This window comes from Selaginella moellendorffii, unplaced genomic scaffold (assembly GCF_000143415.4).
Source record: "Selaginella moellendorffii unplaced genomic scaffold, v1.0 SELMOscaffold_5, whole genome shotgun sequence".
NCBI lineage: Eukaryota > Viridiplantae > Streptophyta > Lycopodiopsida > Selaginellales > Selaginellaceae > Selaginella > Selaginella moellendorffii.
Window position 1 is genome coordinate 2,735,392 of NW_003314266.1, and position 19,904 is coordinate 2,755,295.

Genomic DNA, 19,904 nt, shown 5'->3' on the forward strand with positions numbered 1-19,904 from the left:
CTTCGGCATGTCTTAAGTTTAGCTTCCAGTCTAAACGGTATGCCTTGTCATCGAGGAAGCTTGGTGAATGGGACACGGTAAGCAGTCTAGTCTTGGACTTGTCTCATCAAGGTTGCTGCTCCAGAGATTTAGCGTCGAACAGTCAGACGACTGGCAAGTGGAGCCAAGAAGTCGATCCGAAACTGTAAGTTCATAAAATAGTCCTTTCTTTGCTAAAGAATTCGTGCCGAACAGGTTTACTCGACAGACAACGAAGAAGTGAGTCCTCAGAGTTTTAAGTTTTTGAAGGTCCTCGGGAAAGGAGCTTTTGGAAAAGTAAGGCGTTGATCTTCATTTGCGACGGCTTGGCGAGAAATTGCTTCGTCCTGCAGGTGTACTTGGTAAAGAAGCACACTACAGATGAAATCCTTGCGATGAAAGTGCTTGACAAGAAGGATCTTGTAGACGGCAAAGCCCTGGAGCATACCAGAACTGAACGCCATATTCTTGAGGTATGGCAGCTTCTCACATTTCGAACTGCTAAAACTTGTTGTTTCACAGGCCGTTCAGCACCCCTTCATTGTGTCTCTACGTTATGCTTTTCAAACCGAGGAGAAGTTCTACATGGTGATGGAGTTTCTCAGTGGGGGTGAGCTTTTTTATCACCTCAAGGTAAAACATTAAACTTTTTCGGTTTTCTCGGCTCTCGCTCAAGCCTCTCCACAGGTTGCAAGCCGATTCAAGGAGGATCGCTCTCGATTTTATGCGTCCGAGATCACATTAGCAATCGGTCATTTGCACGGGCTGGGAATTGTTTACAGGTACTGATTTTCTACTATTTTCTTGTGCCTGATTCGTTTCTGTACTATGCCACGCAGAGATCTGAAAGCGGAGAACGTTCTTCTCGATGCCGAAGGTATTTGCACTTAAATCACGTTCATGAAAGCTTACAGAGAAAACAACATTGCAGGCCATGTTAAACTTACTGACTTCGGACTCGCTAAGAAGGCCATTCTAGATAACAAGTCAGCGTCGACGTTTTGTGGCACTCCTGAGTATATCGGTGCGTGTTTTATAACCTGTGATTAGCTCTTGACACTAACGGTGCCACCCCAAGCGCGTCTTCAGCCCCAGAAATCCTCTGCAATTCAGGCCATGGTCGAGCTGCAGACTGGTGGAGCCTTGGAACACTGTTATACGAAATGTTGTGCGGGCTGGTAAGTTCATTCTAGATGCTCCATTTCATTCGAAGTTTTAATCCGGAAAATACAGCCTCCTTTCTATCATAAGAACGTGAACATCATGTACGATAGGATTCTCAACGCCAAGCTGACGTTTCCTGCTTTTCTCACTCCCGTGGCCCGAGACCTTCTCTCCAAGGTAACGCAAACGATCGATCACTTGGAACTCACTATCTGTTGCTAGCAGTTGCTCGTGAGAAATCCTGAGAAGCGGCTGGGAGCTGGACAGAGGGACTATGAAGAGATTATAGAGCACCAGTTCTTCGCATCAGTGAATTGGACAAGCATGCTACAGAAGAAAATCCGGCCGCCCTTCGTTCCACAAGTGAAGGTATGATGGCTGTATACAAGTTGACCACTGCTGACAGCCCGATAGTTTCCATCTTGGACAGGGAGGCGATGATGTTGGAAACTTTGACGTGGTATTTACGTGCGAACAAATCACAACTACAGTGTGGTATGCTGATCAGTTTATTCGAGAGCGCTGAACTAAATCCAAAAAATGTTACAGATAATTAATTGAGCGTGGCTGTGTGTCAAGGGAAATCAAATCCAGTACCAAAATCCAGTGAAGGTGTGTGTGTGTGTGTTGTTGTTGCGCAACTGCCTGCTTGAAAGTGAGTTTTGTCAACATGTACAAAAAAGAAACCTCTTCCTTTTTCTCCATTTTCTCCATTCCCTCGGCTCCTCCGCTTCTATGGCCTTAGTATGTACTTGTGGTCTATGCTTTCGAAGTCAAAAGGATCATCCAGGGCCAGGGACGAAGCACCGCTACTCCTGCTGTAAGCAGCCACCGTGCTCGAGAGCGGCAATGCTAGAGGGTGAGTGTTGTTGCAGCTTGATGACACTGACGAGAGCAGTGGCTGTGCGAACTCAGGTTGGAGAAGCGAAGCCGACGGCTGCTGCTGGTGGTGGTGATGGTTCAGATGGTGGTGCTGGTGAACCAAGCTCCGGGTGAGCTCCAGCTCCCGCTGCAGCCCCCTGACCCGCTCCGTCAGCTGCGAGATGATCCCGTAGCAGCCGTGAACCGGGTCCTTGTCCCGCACCTCCGCCTCGTAGATAAGTGACTTCATCGTCTCCTCCTTGTCCGCCGGGTCCGCGTCCCGCAGGAAGCGCAGCATGTTGCTCACGCCGAACAGTCTCTTGCAGCTCAGGAATCTCTGGTTGGCCTCGGCGGGGAAGTACGGCGCGAGCGGGCAGTCCACCGGACACTTTCGCCGCTGGAACTTGCAAGCGGCGCACGCCTGGCTCGTTGTCATGCTCCCGTTGCTGCCGTTGCTCGAGGTCACGTTCATACTCTCGCTTTGCTGCTGCTGCTGCTGCTGTTGCTGTTGCTGCATCATCATCCAGCTCTCTCTCTCTCTCTCTCTCTCTCACTTCACTGTGCCTGCTTGATCTTCTGTTTCTTCACAGACGCTACGAATTCCCCGGCGGAGGCGAAGTGACCACCGAGAAATGCCGAAGATCCGCCGAAAAAATCCACCGCTGGAAGAAAGAAAAAAGAAAGGAACACACGCCAAAGGTCAGCTAAATGAGGTCACTATGACCCGCACGTAAATATAGCAAATAGCACATTGGCTTACTTTTATTAACCAGCGCCACGCAACGCCCATCTCTCCCGGCCGTGGGCAAGACTTAATTTACGTGTGGCCTGGATGCTGTCTCATATTTTTCGCCCTTCCACCTTTTCACTCTTCTTTTTTTACCAGGTCAGCTCTGCGAGATTATCCCGGAGCCGATTAGCCTTCGCGTATAAATAGCCCCGCAAGCTTTAAAGTACGCTTAGCGAAGGTACGGTGTCCATCTCTTCTCGAGGCTGCGAGAAAAAAGAGAAAAAGCTTAGCTTTGTGTGGACTGGAAGATCATAACGTTTTACTTTTGCTTCTACAGACCTGACACCACTCGAGGAAAAGCAGCACGATGTAGTCCAGGATCACGACGAGGCAAAAGAGCTTCCCCGCCCAAGGTCCGCAGCTAAAGTACCTGTGGAATCAAGGAGAGCGAAGAACCTGAAACGAGCACCGCAATGGAGTCTAGACTAACCGTGCAAGTCGGTCCCGCAAGTTGCTGCGAGGAGTGGCGGCGGCGTGGTTGTACACGACTTCGGTTCGCTTGGCTACGTCCATCCAGCTATACATTCTCGTCATCTACAGCACAAAGGGGCAGTTTTTATCTTCCTCTCTTGTCCTGTCCAAAATGGAAAGAAAGACTCACGTACGCGGTTGTGCATTTCCTGCGGGTCGATTCTGGGAAGAAGCTCGATCGCTTGACCGATGGCTTTTACCATCTCGCCCGGAACAGGTGTCGCGAGAACGATCATGTCCGGTGGAAGAACCTGGAGCAAAACGATGTGTTAGTCACGAAAGGCTTCGGAGAGACAAGATCACGACAAGGATTCACACAACATACATGCCTCTGGGACTCCACCGACGCGGGTGCTAACAGTGAGCAAGCCGCAACTAGCCGCCTCGAGGATTGCGATACAAAAAGCCTCGGTGAGGGAGCTGGAACGAGAGAGAAAGATCGAAACTTAAGCCATCGAAAGAGAACGAGGACTACTTCACCTGTTGAGAAAGATATGGCCGCGAACAAGCACGGAGCTCACCATGGCGTGAGGAACCGAGCCCAGCATCTCGACGCGCTCCTGAAGCGAGTGCTTCTCACGCATCTCCTCGAGACGAACTCTCTTGGGACCATCTCCACCGATTATAAAATCCACCTGTGAGGGACCAGGAGAGCTTGTTCCAACCGTGAACGAAAAAAAAAAACTTGCAAGAGCTTACGTTTGGAAAGAGCTTGCAAACCTCCGGTATGACTTCCACCAGCAAATCTGCGCCTTTGCGATACACCAGCCTGCTCACCACCACCACAACGATGCGCTTGATCGATCCAGCGCGAGGCCGGGGCTGGAACATCGCAGTGTCCACGGCATTCGGGATCACGAACACCTTCTCTGGAGCGATCCCTGAGCGAAGCACCGTGTTCTCCTTGCTGGTGTGAGAGACGCAAATGGCGTGGCGGACGTCGGCGAGCGAGAACTGGAGCGCCTTGTTCATGTGGATGCTGCCCAGGTCCGCGAATCCATAGAGGGAGTGATCCGTGAACACCACCTCGAGGCCCATGGTCCTGGCGTGGAGGATCGCCTCGTGACACAGCGTGGAGAATGCCTGGTGGCCGTGGACGATGGTAATGGCCTCGCGGACGATGATCGAGCGCAGCACCGGGAGCGTGAGGAAGAATGTGGGGAGAGTGTTTTGCATCAGGAATGGCAGCCATGGAATGTAGTAGATCTTGAGGCCGCCGGTGAGGTAGCGCACGCCGGAGCGCTTGCCGTAGCAATGCGTGGCCACCACGACCTGGAAAGAGGAGATTATTACCCTACAAATCGAGCTCCGCGAAATGCCGATCGATCGAGGGATCCATCAATGGATTACCTTATGGCCGCGCTGCAAGAGGCACTGCGAGAGCGAGTATATGTGGCTCTCCACACCGCCGAAATTCGGGTAGAAGAAATCCGAGACCATGAGCACATTGTGGCGCCTCCCATGCTCGTCGCCCATGGAACCCTAAATCTCCGGCATATTCCAGGCCAGATGGAATTCGAAAGATATTCTTTTATTCCTGGAAGGGAGTGAATATTCGGCTCCCGCCGGATTTAGTAAGCCCTAAAAGGACGGTTCCTTTTCAAGATATTTTGGGCATGGCGATCTTATTCGCGTCGGGCCAATGAGGAGCTGCCTCAAAGTGTCCCCTTCTAAGCCACAGCCACCTGCGCCGGCCAATGGGAAGTGCGCCACGCGTCGTGCAACTAGCGCGGACGTGTTTCCTTCTCCTGGAGCCAAGGCATCGCCCCCAGTGGCCCCCATACCATGGCCGCCCAATCACGGCTGTGACACGTTGCGTGTTGTCAGTGGCTGCCGCTGACGCGCGTATGATACTTTACTCTCACCTCCCCCACATATATCCTCCCTCGCTGTTAATCCCATGTTTTTTTCTTTCTCCTTCGTGGTGGAATGCACGCTCGCTCTATACTATTTTTTCTTGGTCTGTTCTAGAGAACGCTAGGTTTCTCTCCTCTCGTCTTCTTTCCTCTCGATCTATCCATCCATCCATCCAGCGATGATTAGCCGGCGATCGCGAAATCCCCGCGCGGAGGGCGAGATCCTTTCTCGCTTCCGCCCGATCGCGCCAAGGCCAGCGAATGTTTCTTCCTCTTCTACGCCTCCCATCAAGCCAAACGTTCCAGCAGCTCCTCCTTTTCCAGACTCCAGGCTCTCCTCCGCCAAGCGGTCCAGATCCTCGCCTTGCTGCTCCTCCGCTGCGCCAGCGCCGCTCAAGAAGCTCAAATCTTTGCCAGGGGCCTCTTCTTGTTCTTCCTTGCGGCCTTTGATTCCAGTCACTAAACCCTCCACCGCATCCTCGCGCCTCACGCAAGATCACGGCAGCAGCGATCTCCTCTCCAGCGCGCGATGTGAGCTCAAGACGCTGGCACTCCTCCCGGACGGATCATCCGCTACTGCAGCTCCACAGTCCCCCGGCAGCGATTCATCGCTCGCCAGCCCCCAGCGTATCATCGATCCAGACGCGCGCCTCACGGAGCTCTCGCTGGGATCCACGTGGCGATCGTTGGAGGTGGATTCCTCTCGCGAGAAACCGGAGCTGGGGATTCCATCGTGGCGGCATTTCGACAATCTCCTCTTCGAGCGCAGTGCTCTGCCCATGGCTGTGACCGATGCTCAATCTGGCGGGATCCTGTGGAGCAATCCAGCCTTCTCAGCGGCGCGCGATGGAGATCTCCGGCATCCAGTGCCGCTGATCAGCTTCACGCTCACTGAGAAGTCTCAAGGTGTGATGTGGATCTTCGTGCCCAGCAGCGCTAGCTCTGGCGTAGATTTCTTCCCAATGAAGCCACAAGCCGTGCGCGCCTCCATCGCCAGCGGCGTGCTGGAATCTCTAGCGGCCGCGAATCGATTGTAGATAGCGAACTTGTGAAATAGAAAGAAATTCTCGTAAGAACCCTAATCTAGGAGCCCTAGATTTCGAGAATGGCGGGGAGCACGCGCCTGGCGATCGCGCTCTCGGCGCTGGCGTACATTCTCGCAGGTAAGAATCGAGCGAGCGAGCGCGCGAGCAGTGACTTCGCGATTCATATCCTTGCGTAGAGATACGATCGCTTTGTGTCTTCTTGCGAGTTATTTCTTGGTGATTTACCCCTCTCTGGCCACTGGCATCCTGCTGATTTCCTCTCTGGGCACTTTTGGATCCTCCAGGGCTCCCATTTTGGTGGAAGCTGACAGAAGTGTACCGTGTGCCACTGCCATATCGCGAGGTTGAGGGATTCGTAACAAAGCAATCGTCGTCGTCGGCCGCGAGAGTACACTGCCAGCTCCAGATCGTCTTCTTCTCCAAAGAAGAAACTCCAGACCGGGATGCGAAGTGGAGTGATCGACTGGAAGTGGTGTTGAGAGCCACTCGCGAGTGGTCTAGCAGTGGCTTTTGCGAGATCGAAGTGGCCGTGACGCTAGATGCCAAGGGACTGTGTCTCCACAAGCGTGGGGGAGATAGAGCGAAGCCGCTCTGGGAATGCGGCCGTGTTCTTGACAGCCTCCATAGCCAAGACTCCACCTCGATCGACGAGAGCTTGAAGAACTATATCGGTGAAGATCGAGCAGGAAAATACACCATTCTAGTTCTCCTCGATGGAGAGCTTTCGCAAGGCGGTGGTGCCGAGGCCGTGGTGGGAAAGTATCGTCATGCATGGGTGGTTTTTCCACCGAGTTTGCTGGGGAATGACGAGCAGCTCACTCGGATTATTTCCGAGACAGCGGGTGTTCTTCTCGCGGGTGGAAAGCCCGCGACTGCAGTGGCAAAGACGATGCCTTTAGCCGCGGATGGATCGGCGATCCTGTCCTTCAGCTTGCTCAACGCGGATCCAGAAAACTGGATTTTCAACTGGTACTCTGAACTTTTTTTTTTTACCCTTCTCGAGAAAAAATCTGATCTTCTGAATCCATTTGCAGGGACTTTGACAGTGTGGAATCGCAGTATCTATCTCCTGTCGTCGACGCACTGGCTCCCGTGGCGCGTTTAAGCGTTGAAAGCCAGGTAACTCAAGCTCGCGCTTCCATGAAGCTTCTTTTCGAGGTGCTTTGAACGTTTCTTTCCAATTTCCTAGGTCCTGTACTACACTCCAGCAGCAGCGAGGTCCCAATGGAACGCAGATATCCGGTCGCACGTTATTGAATCAAAGGATCTCTCCTTTTTTGTAAGCTCTCCGGTCTTTGGTTTTTTCCTAAAGTTGCTGCTCCTACAGGTGAACGCCAACGAATGGCATTTGGATACGTCTGCTGCCGCAGCTGGGCGGTCGAAAGTTCTCCATTTTGCAATGTACGTGGCCTGGTATTCTCCTTTTGGCTACGGTTTCCTAACACCCGTTCGCTTTAACATTACAGATATGTGCCTCCCGTCGAGGAATGCCCGTTGCGCATCAAGCTGTCAAGCGGCCGCATAACCTCCTCGGCCTCCATCGACGGTTTTACCTCTCCAGTCGGTAGTCGCCAACTTTTCCTTTTCTTTTTTTTTTCCTGTTGCCTTCGCACAATCCAGCTGATGCCTTTAATGCAGGGGTGGGGAGGTGTGGTCATCTGGAACCCGCCCGGGTGTCTGGTTGCTGATAATAGCACCTTGCGGCAGCGACTAAATGTGAACGTGCGCTGCCTGGAGGAATTTGATTATTGGAAAGGCTGATCTATCGCTTTGTTTTTTCTCCCAGGACTTGAAGACGACGATGGAGGTGGTTGTCGCTCAGCTCCGGACACTGTTTGGTCTGCCTCCGGTACCACCGCGCAGGAAAGCTCCAAAGCTGTCCATTCTTTGCAACCAGAGAACAGGATTTGCAGAGTGGTACGGAGCGAGCAGTGCTCTATTTCCAGGGGGTGATGTAATGCTGTATTTGATGCAGGGAGCTGGATCTGCTGCTGCGCAGGCGCGTCATAGCTGATGTAAACTCCACCGCTTCTACCTTGGCATCACTCCTAAAACTGGTATGATGATCTTCACTTCCTCGGAAGGAAAAAGCTCTTAATTGGGTTGCTGTACAGGTGGAATCGCTTCCAAAGATGGTTATTCAGCAAGAGATTGGTGTCCAGGTGACAACGTCGCTCGAGGCGGCTGAGAAAGCCATGGACGCTGGAAACGCTTCCTACCAAGTGATTGGCAGTAAGGCTATCGAAAAGTCTCTTCCGTACTCAGCCGCGTCGTGTCTCTCGCAGATTTCTCGGCAACGGCAAAAGCCTGGGCTGAAGAGGCTTTCTTTCATCCATCGATCATGTCTCTCCTTCACTTCCCAAAGGAGCACCAGTTCGCGATGTACACGGTACCTTTGAGAAAGACAAAAGAAATAATTCACCACAACTGAAAACTCTGCTCGTTCTTGTGCAGCCATTTTTCGTTCCAGTGCTGCTTCACACTGTTATCTCCGTTGTCAAGGAGACAATGAGATACGCTCGAAAGTCGTCGAGGAAATAGGTAAATGCTATGTTCTACTTCGTACTCGCTCTTACTCGCGAAAACTCTCTTCGAATTACTAGGTGGTTTGATCTTACAATTCATGCGAGAACTTCAGCGTCCTTCCCTTGAACGAAACATTGAAATGTAGCTTCTATATTAGAATTAACAGTCTCCTTGCGGTTTTCATTTCGCTAGAAAAACGATGGACAAGAAGAGTGATAAAGCTCAAGTCAATGAACAGCCTGCCCTGCGCGATTCACGCCTAGGTGCTGTAACTTCTTTGCAATAAAATCCTCCTCTTCTTCCTCCTCCCCGCCTCGCCTTCTCTTCAAGCCATGGTGTGGCTGCTCGAAAACCATTCTCTTCGAGTGCTGTTCTTCCTCCAGACTGCGATTATCTGGAACTTGTGACCCGGAATGCTTGACGACCCATGGATGGTTCTCAACTTCATGGATAGGCAGCCTCCTTCTCGCGTCCAAGTGGAGCAACTGGAGAATGAGATCCCTGGCTCCATCACTCACGTCTGTCCAGTCCATAGAGCTCACGGGCAAATCCTCCCAATGACTCAACCTCCTTGGAACATCCCTCGATCTCAATCCTTCGAACGCAAGCTTCCCGGACAAGATCTCATACAAAACAATGCCCACGCCCCACACGTCCACCCTCTCGTCGTACTCATGAATGGAAGCTACCACTTCAGGAGCAACATATCTGTCCGTCCCGACCTGGCCTCTCATTCTCATGTCCGTCCCCTTGCTCACCCAAGAGGTTCCAAAGTCCGCCAGCTTTATGTTGTCAAACAAGATCTCCCCAAAACCCAAGAGGATGTTCCCCACCTTGATGTCCCTGTGAACCACGCCCAAGTCGTGCATCCTACTCACGGTCCTGGCCACGCTCTTGATCACCATCGCTGCTTCGTGCTCGCTCAACCTCGCCCTGTCCTGCAGCATGTCTTTCAACGAGCACTCGCACAATTCCATGATGATGTGGTAGTAATCGTCGTCCCTGAAAACGTCCACCAGTTGAACCACACCACTCTCGCCCTTGCCTTTGGAGAGCGCCCGGATCTCCATTTCGGCTTCCTCTTGCAGGCCTCCATTCGGGATGTCATCAGGGTCGAGATCTTCAAGCTCGTCCTCTTTATACTCTGTGACCCTGATCGATTTGCAAGCAAAAGGCTGACCGTCACGCTTGCGCACTACTTTGTAGACGATTGCTTGGCCGCCATGATCCAGCTCCTCTTCCACCGAGAACAAGGCTCTCATGCGCTCCATCTCCATCGCTAGCAAGAAAAAAAAAAGTGTAGGTTTCCTTAAACACAGGTGTATTTATATAACAGGAAAAGGCGAATAAAGAATATTATCATCTACCATTTTCTAACAAATAAATCTTAGGTGATGTAAAAATTTCTGGATGGTCAACTTTAATCAAACTTTTAGTTCGTTTTTGCCTCCCATGGATGCTTCTCAGCATGCAAACTAGCTTATTGCCACAGCTATGGGACTTCGCACGCTGTGTTTTCCATCGTCCCAAGTGAGCGACGAGAAAGCCCATGGATTCGAAGCAATGGGCTCTTTTGAAGAACTCAGGGAGATCGTGACGTTGAAGGAGAGCTTCTCCCCCTGGTTCAAGAACTTGAGCTCCTGCGGAGAGACGGTGATGCTGAGCCGCGAATCGCTGGGAGCCTCCACTCGTGCCTTGTAGATTGAGCTCGCATCGCCAACGTTTGTCACTGTTCGCGGGATCGTCGCACTCTTGACAACGCTGATGTTGAATCCGATGGAGGGATAGTTGAGGCTGGCGGGAGTGCTGGTGCCGTCGGGGCAGGAGGTAGCAGTGTCTCCTGTGATGTTTTGGACTTGCTTGGAGGAGTAGCCGGTGCTGCAAAGGTAGAGGATGTAGTCCGAGATAGCCGTCTCGTAGACCAATCCCGGATCGATGGCTTTCATCGGCTGGATCACTCCGGCACCAATGCTGAAGGAGTCTCCTGGCGATCCGTCGCTCTCTGTGATGGGCTTGCCGGTGTTGTCGAGATACCTCGCTGCGTACGAGAAATAGCATCAGTCACTTCTCGTTCCTATTTGTAATTTCTTACCTGTTGTCATGATCGCGGACTTGATCGCCGCCGGACTCCAGCTTGGATGAATCGACTTGACGAAAGCAGCCGTACCGGTTGCGTGAGGACAGGCAAAGGAAGTTCCCGACGCGATAGCAAAGTTGGTACGCACGAACGTCCCATTTGGATCCATTGCTACGCTTCCACCGCTCCATGCTGCCAAGATGCTCACGCCTGGAGCACTCACGTCCGGCTGAGAAAGTGTTCTTCAAGACCAAAAAAAAAAAAAAGACAAAGAACATATACCTTTATAATGTCGGGACTGATAATGTTCGGTCCTCTGGAAGAGAAGTCTCCAGCCACCGGTGCGGGCTTTATAGGAAACCGTGTCGAGTTTCTGGGAAAACAAAGTATCAGTCACGTAACCAACGTAGAAATATAGACTCACGGCGTGATCTCTCGATCGATGGAGCTGGCACCAACAGTAAGTATCCAAGGAGCTATGTTGGTCACTGTTCCTTTGATCGGCCCAGAGTTTCCACAAGCACACGAGACTAAGATGCCTTTCTCCAATGCATGGAAGGCACCAATCGCGATAATGTCGACGTTATACGGCAGAGGTACGTCGCCAAGCGAGAGCGATATCACGTCTACTCCATCGTGAATTGCGTCGTCTAGAGCCGCTACAATGTCGATATCGTAGCACTGGAAAGTCCAGCACACCTTGTACGCAGAGATCCTGGCACTGCGAAGACCACCTCTAGCAGTTCCTGAAGCTAGTCCTTCCATGCTCGCGTTGGCCACTGCCATACCAGCCCCAATGGAAGCTGTGCCCGTTCCATGGCCATCAAAGTCTCTAGGATTGCTGTATGCCACCGAAGCGTTTGGGGACAGGCCGGCTCTGTAGTATTTCGCACCTATGACTTTCCTGGCGATATGATACACACAAAATTCAGAAAAAGAAAGCGATGGAGTGGAGTGCGCGCAAAATGCCTCGTACCTGTTACAGTGTACTACCACTGAAGCGTTCGTTTTCGGATCATTGACGCAAGAGCCCTTCCATTTCGCCGGAACTGGTTTCATTCCATCGTCACGGAAGCTTTCGGATTCAGGCCATATACCTGTGCACTGTGTAAGAGTGTGATCCAGCAAATTTCTTCATACCTGTGTCAAGGACTCCAATTATTACATCACTGGAGTCCTCATCCAGAATTCTATGCTCGGACAACAGACTTGCTGCTTTTGACTCTGCGTCAATCGGAAGGCCCAAGAAATCCCACGAGCGAGTTGTAAAGAGCCGACGAACTCTGTTGGGATGAACACTGAGAACTTCCGGCATTCCTACAGAACAGGAAAGAAACTGTTACGTAAGAGAGTACTAATGTTGCCAGCACGTACTGGATAGCTTATCAGCTTGTTCTTTTGTAAGTCTAGCTGAGAATCCGCTAAATACATACTTGTAACTATAGATCATCGCTGCCGAGGCCACCTCCATGCTAGAGACCAGAAAAGTAAAAAATCTTGGATCAGACTGCTACTATCAAACCTTCCGGTTGCTTTCACGAGAAGATCATAGTGAGTTGTGGTCAGTGTGTCGGCAGATATCCCCTTTTTACCTCCAAGGTACACAATATACGGCTGCAAGACGTTTAATAATCAAAAGAAAGTAACAAGAAGCAAACCTTCAACGAGCTGGAAACATCTCCTTTGCAGCAACACACAAAGAACACAAATAAGAAGAGCCGCATTTTCGACTTTGTTCCACAAGCCCTCGAAGCAAGTGTATCGATTTGAATAAATCGACATTGACGGTGCGTCCTCACTGCAAGCAACAAAAGTGAACTGTAGTATAGAGGATGCTCCTACAATATCCAAAAGCCTTGCACCAGATAAACAGTGTTAATGTTTCATAAAAGGTACCTTAGACGACAGGAGGGATAAGCTATTGCGACGTCTCACCGAGGTTGAAGGATGGGAATGAAAATACCAAGCACCTAGAAAACCATCAGCGTCGTGAAAGAGCTCTACAGAACGAACGTACCGGGATGAGTAAGAATCTCACCCATCAAGCAGTGCCCAGGAGGATCCAAGAGATTAAACGTCGAAGCCAGTGACGAGTTGGAGTTCCCAAGCCCACGTCGGACCACGAAAAAGTCGAAACCATGGAGGTGCATGGGGTGAGATTCCGCTATCACAAGGCTGGTCCCTTGAGGAATAACCTGCATCCTCGTTCTATACTACCCCGGACAGCGTTGAGACTGGCAGGAGGAGTGTAGTCGAAGACAGGAGTCGGGTGGACGTAGCTTATGTTCATGGATGCTCCGGCCCGCCCCTCAGACCACTGGCAGCTTTCCTCTGGTGCGTCCGGAGGACAGCAGAGGACGTTCGTTATCAACACCTCATTTGTCGATTTCCGTAGAAACTTCTCCCGAGGCCCTGCACTTTGTCCTCAAACTCTGTCGCAAAAGCTACCTCGAAGTGGCCAGGAAGATCTGGTAAACTTGTCTCCGATGAGGCACCAACTTCGAGTATTGCGGAAGTTGTCGTGGTGTTGATCGATACAAGCGGAGCCACACTATATACTCAGCGGTGATCAGCCTTCTGGCCTGTTGCGATTGGTGTTGAGAGCTTCGACATACGAGGCATCGATCTCGATCACTTGAAGCGTATGATTTGCTATACCAAAGATCATGGCGGCGTGTACCAGGCTTACCGAGAAGGACACCGAAGAGATCCACGGCAGGCTCGTCAAAGTGCAGTGTCTTGGCGGCCTTGCACTCGAAAGCTACACCGATATGTTTTCGTGCAGCACGATGTCGTGTCCTGGATAGCAGCCACGAGAGGCAGGAAGTCTTTGACTACTTGCAAAGTCAGGGGGCTCACCTTTGAGCCTACATTGACCGTGGGGCGCCTGGCGCTCGATGCGCTGCTGCTTATGATCAACATCTACGCCGCTGCGAGGAAAACAAGAACCCTAAAAAGCGGGAAGGCACTCGGTTGCAGCATTTGCCAGGAATGCATAAATCTCGAAGTTAGCTACGACTTCTCAATGCAAGTGATCACGCTCCCCGGTTTGACCACTTGACTCTACGGTGCCCAGCGCAGGGGTCTTCTCAGCATAGCAACAACGACTGATGTTTTCTCAAAAAACTGGATTCCTAAGAGTAGCATATATAAAAAAATGGATGTTAGAATTCCCAAAGATTCTGATAGTGAAATTTTATTCAGAGGTTTACTTATTTCGTAATATACCAAAGTATGAAGCATGGGTAAAATATCTTAAAATATCTAAACATATTTTAGTAAAAAAAAAATTTAGCCAGATTAAATTTTAGGATTAGTGTGATTTAAGTCTAGAAACTTTAGCTTAGTCTAATCAAATAAATGTGAGTTTCTATTAATTGGAGGTTGTTAAATTTTTATTTAACTTTTCAAAAGTCATTTATAGAAGACCCAAAAATATTTATAACATATAAAACTTGTTTTAAAGTTATAATTTAGAATAAATTTTATAATTAATTAACTTTAAAGATTATTTATACCAATGATCATAAATGAGAAGTTGAAGAACTTTTATGAGGAAGTTTTATAAATATAAATTTTAAGTAATTAAATTTATATAAAATACTTAATTTTAACAAAATATTATTATTTAAACTTTAAATTTAAAGATATCATTTTCCTTTTAAGTATATAAAAATGTATAAATAAAATTTATTAGCTTAGCACCATAGTAGATATCATATCAAGTGCTACTCGATATAATATTAAAGTTTAGTGTTCAAATAATAATTTGATTAAATACAATTACCAAAAAATAATAGGGTTTTAAGTAGTGTCAACATAATATTTTGAAATATCAAATAAAGAAATAAAAAATTAAGATGAATATTCAAGAACTAAAAACTTAGTTTACTTTTTAAAAAGACGGAATAAAAAATTATTTTGACAAACAAACTAAAATAAATTTTTATGTACTGAATAAGAAATATTAAACTTACATTTAAATCAAATAATATACCGCTATAACTTTATTATTTAGAAAATCAACTTTCGTTGCCGGGAATTGAACCCGGGCCTTTTGGGTGAGAGCCGAATATCCTGACCGACTAACGGATGTAAACTTAGCTTTTAAAAGGTAAATCCTGATGTAATCTTATATTAGACTAATCTAAACTTCCAGTTTGACGACCAAGGTTCTGCTAATGTTGACTATTTGAGATGAGAACTTGGCATACACGAAACTCTTCGTGCTCGTCTCCCATTCTCTCGAGCACAAGAGCAGCCCTGTCCATCTCTCCCAATTCACACAGCTTCTCTATCAGCTTGACAAAGGTGGCTGGATCCGGCCTCGCTGATTCCACCGCCCGAGTAACTTGGAGCATCACCATGAAGGCGTGCACGATCTGTCCAGCGCTGCAAAGCCCCTGGATCAAAACGCTGTAAGTGGTCGAGTCCGGAAGGCTTCCCTCGGCAATCATCTCCTCGAGGACCCTCTCCGCCTCGTCCATCCTGCCGAGCTTGCAAAACCCCTCCACAAGGCTGTTGTAAGTCGCGGTGTTTGCTCGGCACCCCTCCTCCGCCATCACCGTGAGAAATCTGGAAGCCAGATCCATCTCTCCGGTTTTGCAAAGCCCCGCGACGTAGGCATTGCACACCAGGAGATTGGGAGCGTAGCCACACACCACCAGCTGCTCCAGGAACGCTCGAGCTTCCACCATTCTCCCCATCTCTGCAAACTTCTGGACCATGATGCTGTAAGTCACGAAGTTTGGCTTGCACTTGCTGCGCGCCATCGTTTCCAGGAGCTCGGCGGCGCTGTCCATCTGATCGGTGTTGCAGAACAGCTCCAGTAGCGCGTTGAAGGTGACGATGGTCGGGCAGAATCCCATCTCCACCATTATGTCCGTCATGCCGAGCGCTTCCTCAGGCCGTGCCGCCTTGCAGAAGGCGTGGAGGATCAAGTTGAGCGTGAGAATGTTGGGCTCGATGTTCCTGAGAAGCATAGTCTCCATCACCTTGCATGCCTCGTCCGGCTTCCCGGATTTGCAGAGAAACTCCACCACCGGATTGAAAGTCACGGCTGTCAGAGCAAAACCAGCGCTTTCCATCACTCCCATGAGCTCGAAAGCCTCGTCGAGCAGGCCAGCTTTGCCGAGGCCCGTGGCCATCGCGTTGTAAGTCACCCGGTTTGGAGCCACGCCTCGCTTGGCCATGGCCTGGAGCTCTTCACGGGCCTCCTGGATCCTCCCGGAGCTACACAGCGCATCGATGAGCGTGTTGTAGGAGACGCTGTTGGGCTTGCAATCCATCCGGTGGAGATGGCTCTTGGCCTCGTCCACAAGCCTGGCCTCGGAGAAACCTTTGAGCATGAGGTTGTGGAGAACGACCAAGCTCCCGGGGCTCATCCCTGTATCCTTGAACTCCGCCACAAGCCTCTTTGCCTCATCAAACTCCCCGGCAAGGCAGTGGCCGTGGACTAGAGTTCCATACGTGAACTCGCTGTGCACGAACTCCCCCAGAGTTTTTCGATCTAGCATCTCTCTCACTTGGTGGATTTTCCCGGCCTTGACAAGCGCATTGAGCAGGCAATTGTATGCCACCGTGTTGGGCTTGTAGCAAGCTTCTCTGGTCAGCCACTGGAAGAATGCAAGAGCAGCGTCCGGATCTTTCGTTCTTTGCAAGATCTTGCACACTGCAATGTGGCTGAAATAGAGGCCTTGGAATGTGGCTAAACTCCCCACCAGAATTCCTTCCGGAAGCCTCGATTCGAGAAACTTGCAAATCTCTGTCACCGAGTCTTCGTCCACTGCCGCGATGCCGACTGGAGGATCGAGCTCGCCAGGCTGCCGCTCCTGCGATTTCCTCTTCCTCCTGTATCGAGATTTCTTACCTGGTCCCTGGCTTGATAATATTTGCTCCTCGGCAGCAGTGGCACTGGCATTCTTCCGGAAGCTCACATTTTGCTGGACGGCCTGCGCGCTGCAAGAAACCGGAGCCAAAGATGTCGAGGATGAGCTCGCGATCGCCACCGGAATGGCGCCGGCTAGCAGCGCCATGGCACATTCTTCGCTAGGGTTCTTCCCTGGCTAGGGTTTTTGGGATCGCATGGCGGCATTTGTCTGTTCTTCCCCAATCCTGCTCTACAATCCCCCGATTCGTCCACACCAGCGATCCAGCATCGTCACGAGAACACTACGAACCGATGGCGCCAGTAGCAGCAACGGATTCAGCGAGGATCCACTGAGAAGACGCGGGAGCGGCAATAATCCCATCTCCACTCGTCTCGGGCAGCTGCTGGAAGCGAGAAGGATCGATCTGCTGGAGCGATTCCGGGAGATCCGACGCAATTTGCCGCTCAAAGTGTTCTTGCTGCTGCTGGGATTCTACTCGGCCAACGCACTGGCCACGGTGCTGGGGCAAACAGGGGACTGGGACGTGCTGGTGGCCGCGATCATCGTGGCTGTAACCGAAGGCATTGGATTTCTCATGTATAAGATGCCGCCCGTGACGGAGAAGCTGCGATTCCTGGTGAGAATGCTGAATTACTGGAAAGCCGGCCTCTCCTTTGGTCTCTTCGTCGACGCATTCAAGCTTGGAAGCTAAGAACCCTAAAAACAGAGGGGTACTTCCTAGGCCGGTGTGCTAGAGCTTATATTAATAGCAAACTATAAAAATATAGTAACCTTTCCATAGTGATAGTATTTCGATTGCAATGAAGAAGAAAGAGGTGATATTTTCTGGGATGATCGTTCTCCTTGTTCTAGCGTATGGAGTTCTTCTTCTGTACGCTGTGACCGTCCATCTCACCGTGAGGCACTACGTGAATTTCAACTCAAGAACACGATTGCATACGATCAAACAAGATGTGGATCGCGATTTTGGAGCCACCAATCTCACGAACATTGTGTTTGGGATCAGCTCCAACGCCGCGATGTGGGATTCGCGCAAAGAACTCGTCAGGGCATGGTGGAGGCCGGAGGATCGAATGAGAGGCTTCGTTTGGCTGGACGAAGCAGTGAATTCCACTCTACCGGACCAGGACACGCTACCCGAGATCAAAGTTTCCAGTGACACCTCCAAGTTTCGATACACGTACGGAAGATCACCATCGAATGGAAGGCACCACATCCGCATAGCGAGGATTGTCTCGGAGATGTTTCGTCTTGGGCTGGGAGACGTTCGCTGGTTCGTCATGGGCGACGATGACACGGTGTTTGTCCCCGGAAACTTGGCCAAAGTTCTCGCAAAGTACGACCACCGGCAGCCGTACTACATTGGATCAATCTCCGAGAGCCACTTCCAAAACGTGGATGGATTCTCGACAAACATGGCGTACGGAGGCGCCGGATTCGCGATAAGCTACGCGCTCGCCGAGGAGCTTGACGAGGTCTTGGACGATTGCCTGGAGAGATACCATGGATTGTATAGCGCGGACGCTCGGATCCACGCCTGTGTGGCGGAATTGGGCGTTCCACTCACGGTGGAGCGTGGATTCCACCAGTTTGACGTGCTGGACGACGCCTCTGGATTGCTCTCCTCGCACCCTTTGACGCCGCTCGTCTCGCTCCACCACATCGAGCTCCTAGATCCATTCTTCCCAAGGATGGGGAGGATCGAGAGCGTCAAGCATCTGATCGGGAGCGCGCACGGGGTGGATCCCATGGGCTTGCTCCAGCAATCCTTCTGCTATGATCCCGATCGGAACTGGACGATCAAAGTGTCTTGGGGATTCGTCGTCCAGATCCACCAGGGAGAGGTTCCAGAGAAGGATTTGGAGCTCCCAGTGAGAACATTCTCTGGGTGGCACCGCGACCGTGATCGCGTGGGGATTGCCTTCACGACGAGAGAGAACCCGGTGGACCTGTGTGACCGGCCGGTCAACTTTTATTTGACCTGGTCAACGGGGCTCGAAGGCGGGAAGTCAAGCAGTAGCTATGCGCGGGAAGAGAGGACACGATGGAAGTGCTTACGCACGGAGAAGGATTTATCCATGGTGAAAACTATACGCGTGGTCAAGGATATAACTCCGGATCCATGGCTGCTAGAGGTAAAGTTAACTTTACTTTTTAATCCCGAGTGAAGTTTGGTTTTACCAGGCGCCTAGGAGGCAGCGTTGTACGATACAAAAGCACGGGGCAACGATGGAGTTGAGAGTAGAGAATTGATATTTTAGGGCTATGATAGCTGAGGGTTTTAGCGCCATGGATCTTGATAGCGAAGTTTTGCGCGATTGATCGCTAGGGAGGGTAAGGCTGTTCTAGAGCACGATCCATTGCTGGTAGGGAGGGGATTTATAGTCGATGGATCGCGCTCTAGAGCCGCGGGGTTTTGGAGTGATTCGAAGCCGCATTTTGCCGATCGGTACGATATTTTCGAGATGGATCGCGATACAGAATCTCCGTTTTTGTTGTTTTCCAGGAAAAAGGGAAGCTCGTTTTGGAAACTCCACAAGTAAGTTTCGAACTCTTGCGTAGAGTGTTTTTGCTCGTTTGCTTGCGAGTTTTGGCCAGAGAGTTTCTCTTCTTCTCATCTCCGAAAGTAGCGCGGCAAAGAGTCCTTTTAAAAGTAGCTGATTTCTCTACGGGCCTCTCTTCCTTGTAGAATGGTTTCTAGCTTCCTGCCCATCCGTGCTGCCAGGCATTTGGTTCTTCCAGCGATGGCTACAAATCTTTGCCTTTCTTGGTAGAATGTTTCGTGCATCATGGCTGCTAGGCATTTGTTCTTTGCAACGATAATTCTTCTTGCTACAAGCTGCGTCCTTGTTCTCTTGGGAACTAACTTCTCTTCACAGAAGCTCTACCGTGGCTATTTCTGCGATCGCCATCTTAGGAGCGTCAGCAGCAGCAGCAGCAGCAGCACGACCAAAGTGGAGAATATAATGTTTGGGATCGGAGCAGGGTCACAGACTTGGGATCACAGGAAGAACTACGTGAGGCTTTGGTGGCGACCGAATCAAACGAGAGGGGTGGTCTCGCTGGACAGCGCTGTGCGAGACATGCACGATGGATCGCTACCTCCGCTCCAAGTCGTCAACAACAACGAGCTTTCGAGAAACTTCACCTTGACGGACCAGCAGATGAAGGACCAGATTAGAGTCTCGAGGCTTCCTTCGGAGT

General features: G+C 50.5%; 8 protein-coding genes across 11 annotated transcripts; 3 read left to right on the forward strand and 5 right to left on the reverse strand.

The window, feature by feature from the left end:
* Positions 1–29: 29 nt before the first annotated feature.
* On the forward strand, positions 30–1,812 carry LOC9660476 (RAC family serine/threonine-protein kinase homolog). The gene is made up of 13 exons (XM_002964882.2): positions 30–77; positions 125–184; positions 235–315; positions 372–491; positions 541–651; positions 706–800; positions 858–895; positions 950–1,042; positions 1,108–1,196; positions 1,252–1,359; positions 1,408–1,551; positions 1,613–1,677; positions 1,732–1,812. Coding segments are annotated over exons 4-13 (822 nt in total). The 5' UTR covers positions 30–77; positions 125–184; positions 235–315; positions 372–413; the 3' UTR covers positions 1,733–1,812.
* LOC9659085 (LOB domain-containing protein 22) lies at positions 1,679–2,915 on the reverse strand. Its single transcript, XM_024669853.1, has 2 exons — positions 2,804–2,915; positions 1,679–2,705 (listed from the first exon to the last, which is right to left on the reverse strand). Exon 2 carries the CDS (start codon positions 2,564–2,566, stop codon positions 1,916–1,918), a length of 651 nt encoding a protein of 216 aa, XP_024525621.1. The 5' UTR covers positions 2,567–2,705; positions 2,804–2,915; the 3' UTR covers positions 1,679–1,915.
* LOC9660477 (phosphatidylinositol N-acetylglucosaminyltransferase subunit A) lies at positions 2,779–4,791 on the reverse strand. Of its 4 annotated transcripts, XM_024669851.1 has the most exons (8): positions 4,655–4,791; positions 4,004–4,576; positions 3,785–3,939; positions 3,634–3,724; positions 3,439–3,555; positions 3,264–3,367; positions 3,113–3,203; positions 2,779–3,036 (listed from the first exon to the last, which is right to left on the reverse strand). In XM_024669851.1, exons 1-8 carry the CDS (start codon positions 4,778–4,780, stop codon positions 2,992–2,994), a joined length of 1,302 nt encoding a protein of 433 aa, XP_024525619.1. In that variant the 5' UTR covers positions 4,781–4,791; the 3' UTR covers positions 2,779–2,991. The 4 variants fall into 4 exon arrangements, 2 of the variants coding, with proteins under 2 accessions (XP_024525619.1, XP_024525620.1); XR_002991798.1 differs by lacking the exon at positions 2,779–3,036 and having other exon boundaries at positions 3,435–3,555; XR_002991797.1 differs by lacking the exon at positions 2,779–3,036 and having other exon boundaries at positions 3,630–3,724.
* Positions 4,792–6,241: 1,450 nt separating this feature from the next.
* LOC9660478 (GPI transamidase component PIG-S) lies at positions 6,242–9,038 on the forward strand. The gene is made up of 13 exons (XM_024669854.1): positions 6,242–6,323; positions 6,491–7,175; positions 7,241–7,325; positions 7,396–7,485; positions 7,534–7,607; positions 7,673–7,766; positions 7,845–7,928; positions 7,993–8,123; positions 8,182–8,263; positions 8,321–8,438; positions 8,492–8,595; positions 8,661–8,747; positions 8,810–9,038. Exons 1-12 carry the CDS (start codon positions 6,266–6,268, stop codon positions 8,745–8,747), a joined length of 1,692 nt encoding a protein of 563 aa, XP_024525622.1. The 5' UTR covers positions 6,242–6,265; the 3' UTR covers positions 8,810–9,038.
* Positions 8,960–10,009, reverse strand: LOC9659086 (calcium-dependent protein kinase 14). Its single transcript, XM_002965227.2, has one exon. It carries the CDS (start codon positions 10,007–10,009, stop codon positions 8,960–8,962), a length of 1,050 nt encoding a protein of 349 aa, XP_002965273.2.
* Positions 10,010–11,229: 1,220 nt separating this feature from the next.
* On the reverse strand, positions 11,230–13,010 carry LOC9660479 (subtilisin-like protease SBT5.3). Its single transcript, XM_024670053.1, has 4 exons — positions 12,827–13,010; positions 12,468–12,647; positions 11,950–12,126; positions 11,230–11,858 (listed from the first exon to the last, which is right to left on the reverse strand). Exons 1-4 carry the CDS (start codon positions 13,008–13,010, stop codon positions 11,230–11,232), a joined length of 1,170 nt encoding a protein of 389 aa, XP_024525821.1.
* A 1,882-nt stretch (positions 13,011–14,892) lies between these two features.
* Positions 14,893–16,863, reverse strand: LOC9660480 (pentatricopeptide repeat-containing protein At1g09900). Its single transcript, XM_002965229.2, has one exon. The coding sequence runs from the start codon at positions 16,842–16,844 to the stop codon at positions 14,988–14,990; it is 1,857 nt and encodes a 618-aa protein (XP_002965275.2). The 5' UTR covers positions 16,845–16,863; the 3' UTR covers positions 14,893–14,987.
* A 19-nt stretch (positions 16,864–16,882) lies between these two features.
* Positions 16,883–17,480, forward strand: LOC9660481 (ycf20-like protein). The gene has a single exon (XM_002964884.3). It carries the CDS (start codon positions 16,894–16,896, stop codon positions 17,389–17,391), a length of 498 nt encoding a protein of 165 aa, XP_002964930.2. The 5' UTR covers positions 16,883–16,893; the 3' UTR covers positions 17,392–17,480.
* Positions 17,481–19,904: the final 2,424 nt, after the last annotated feature.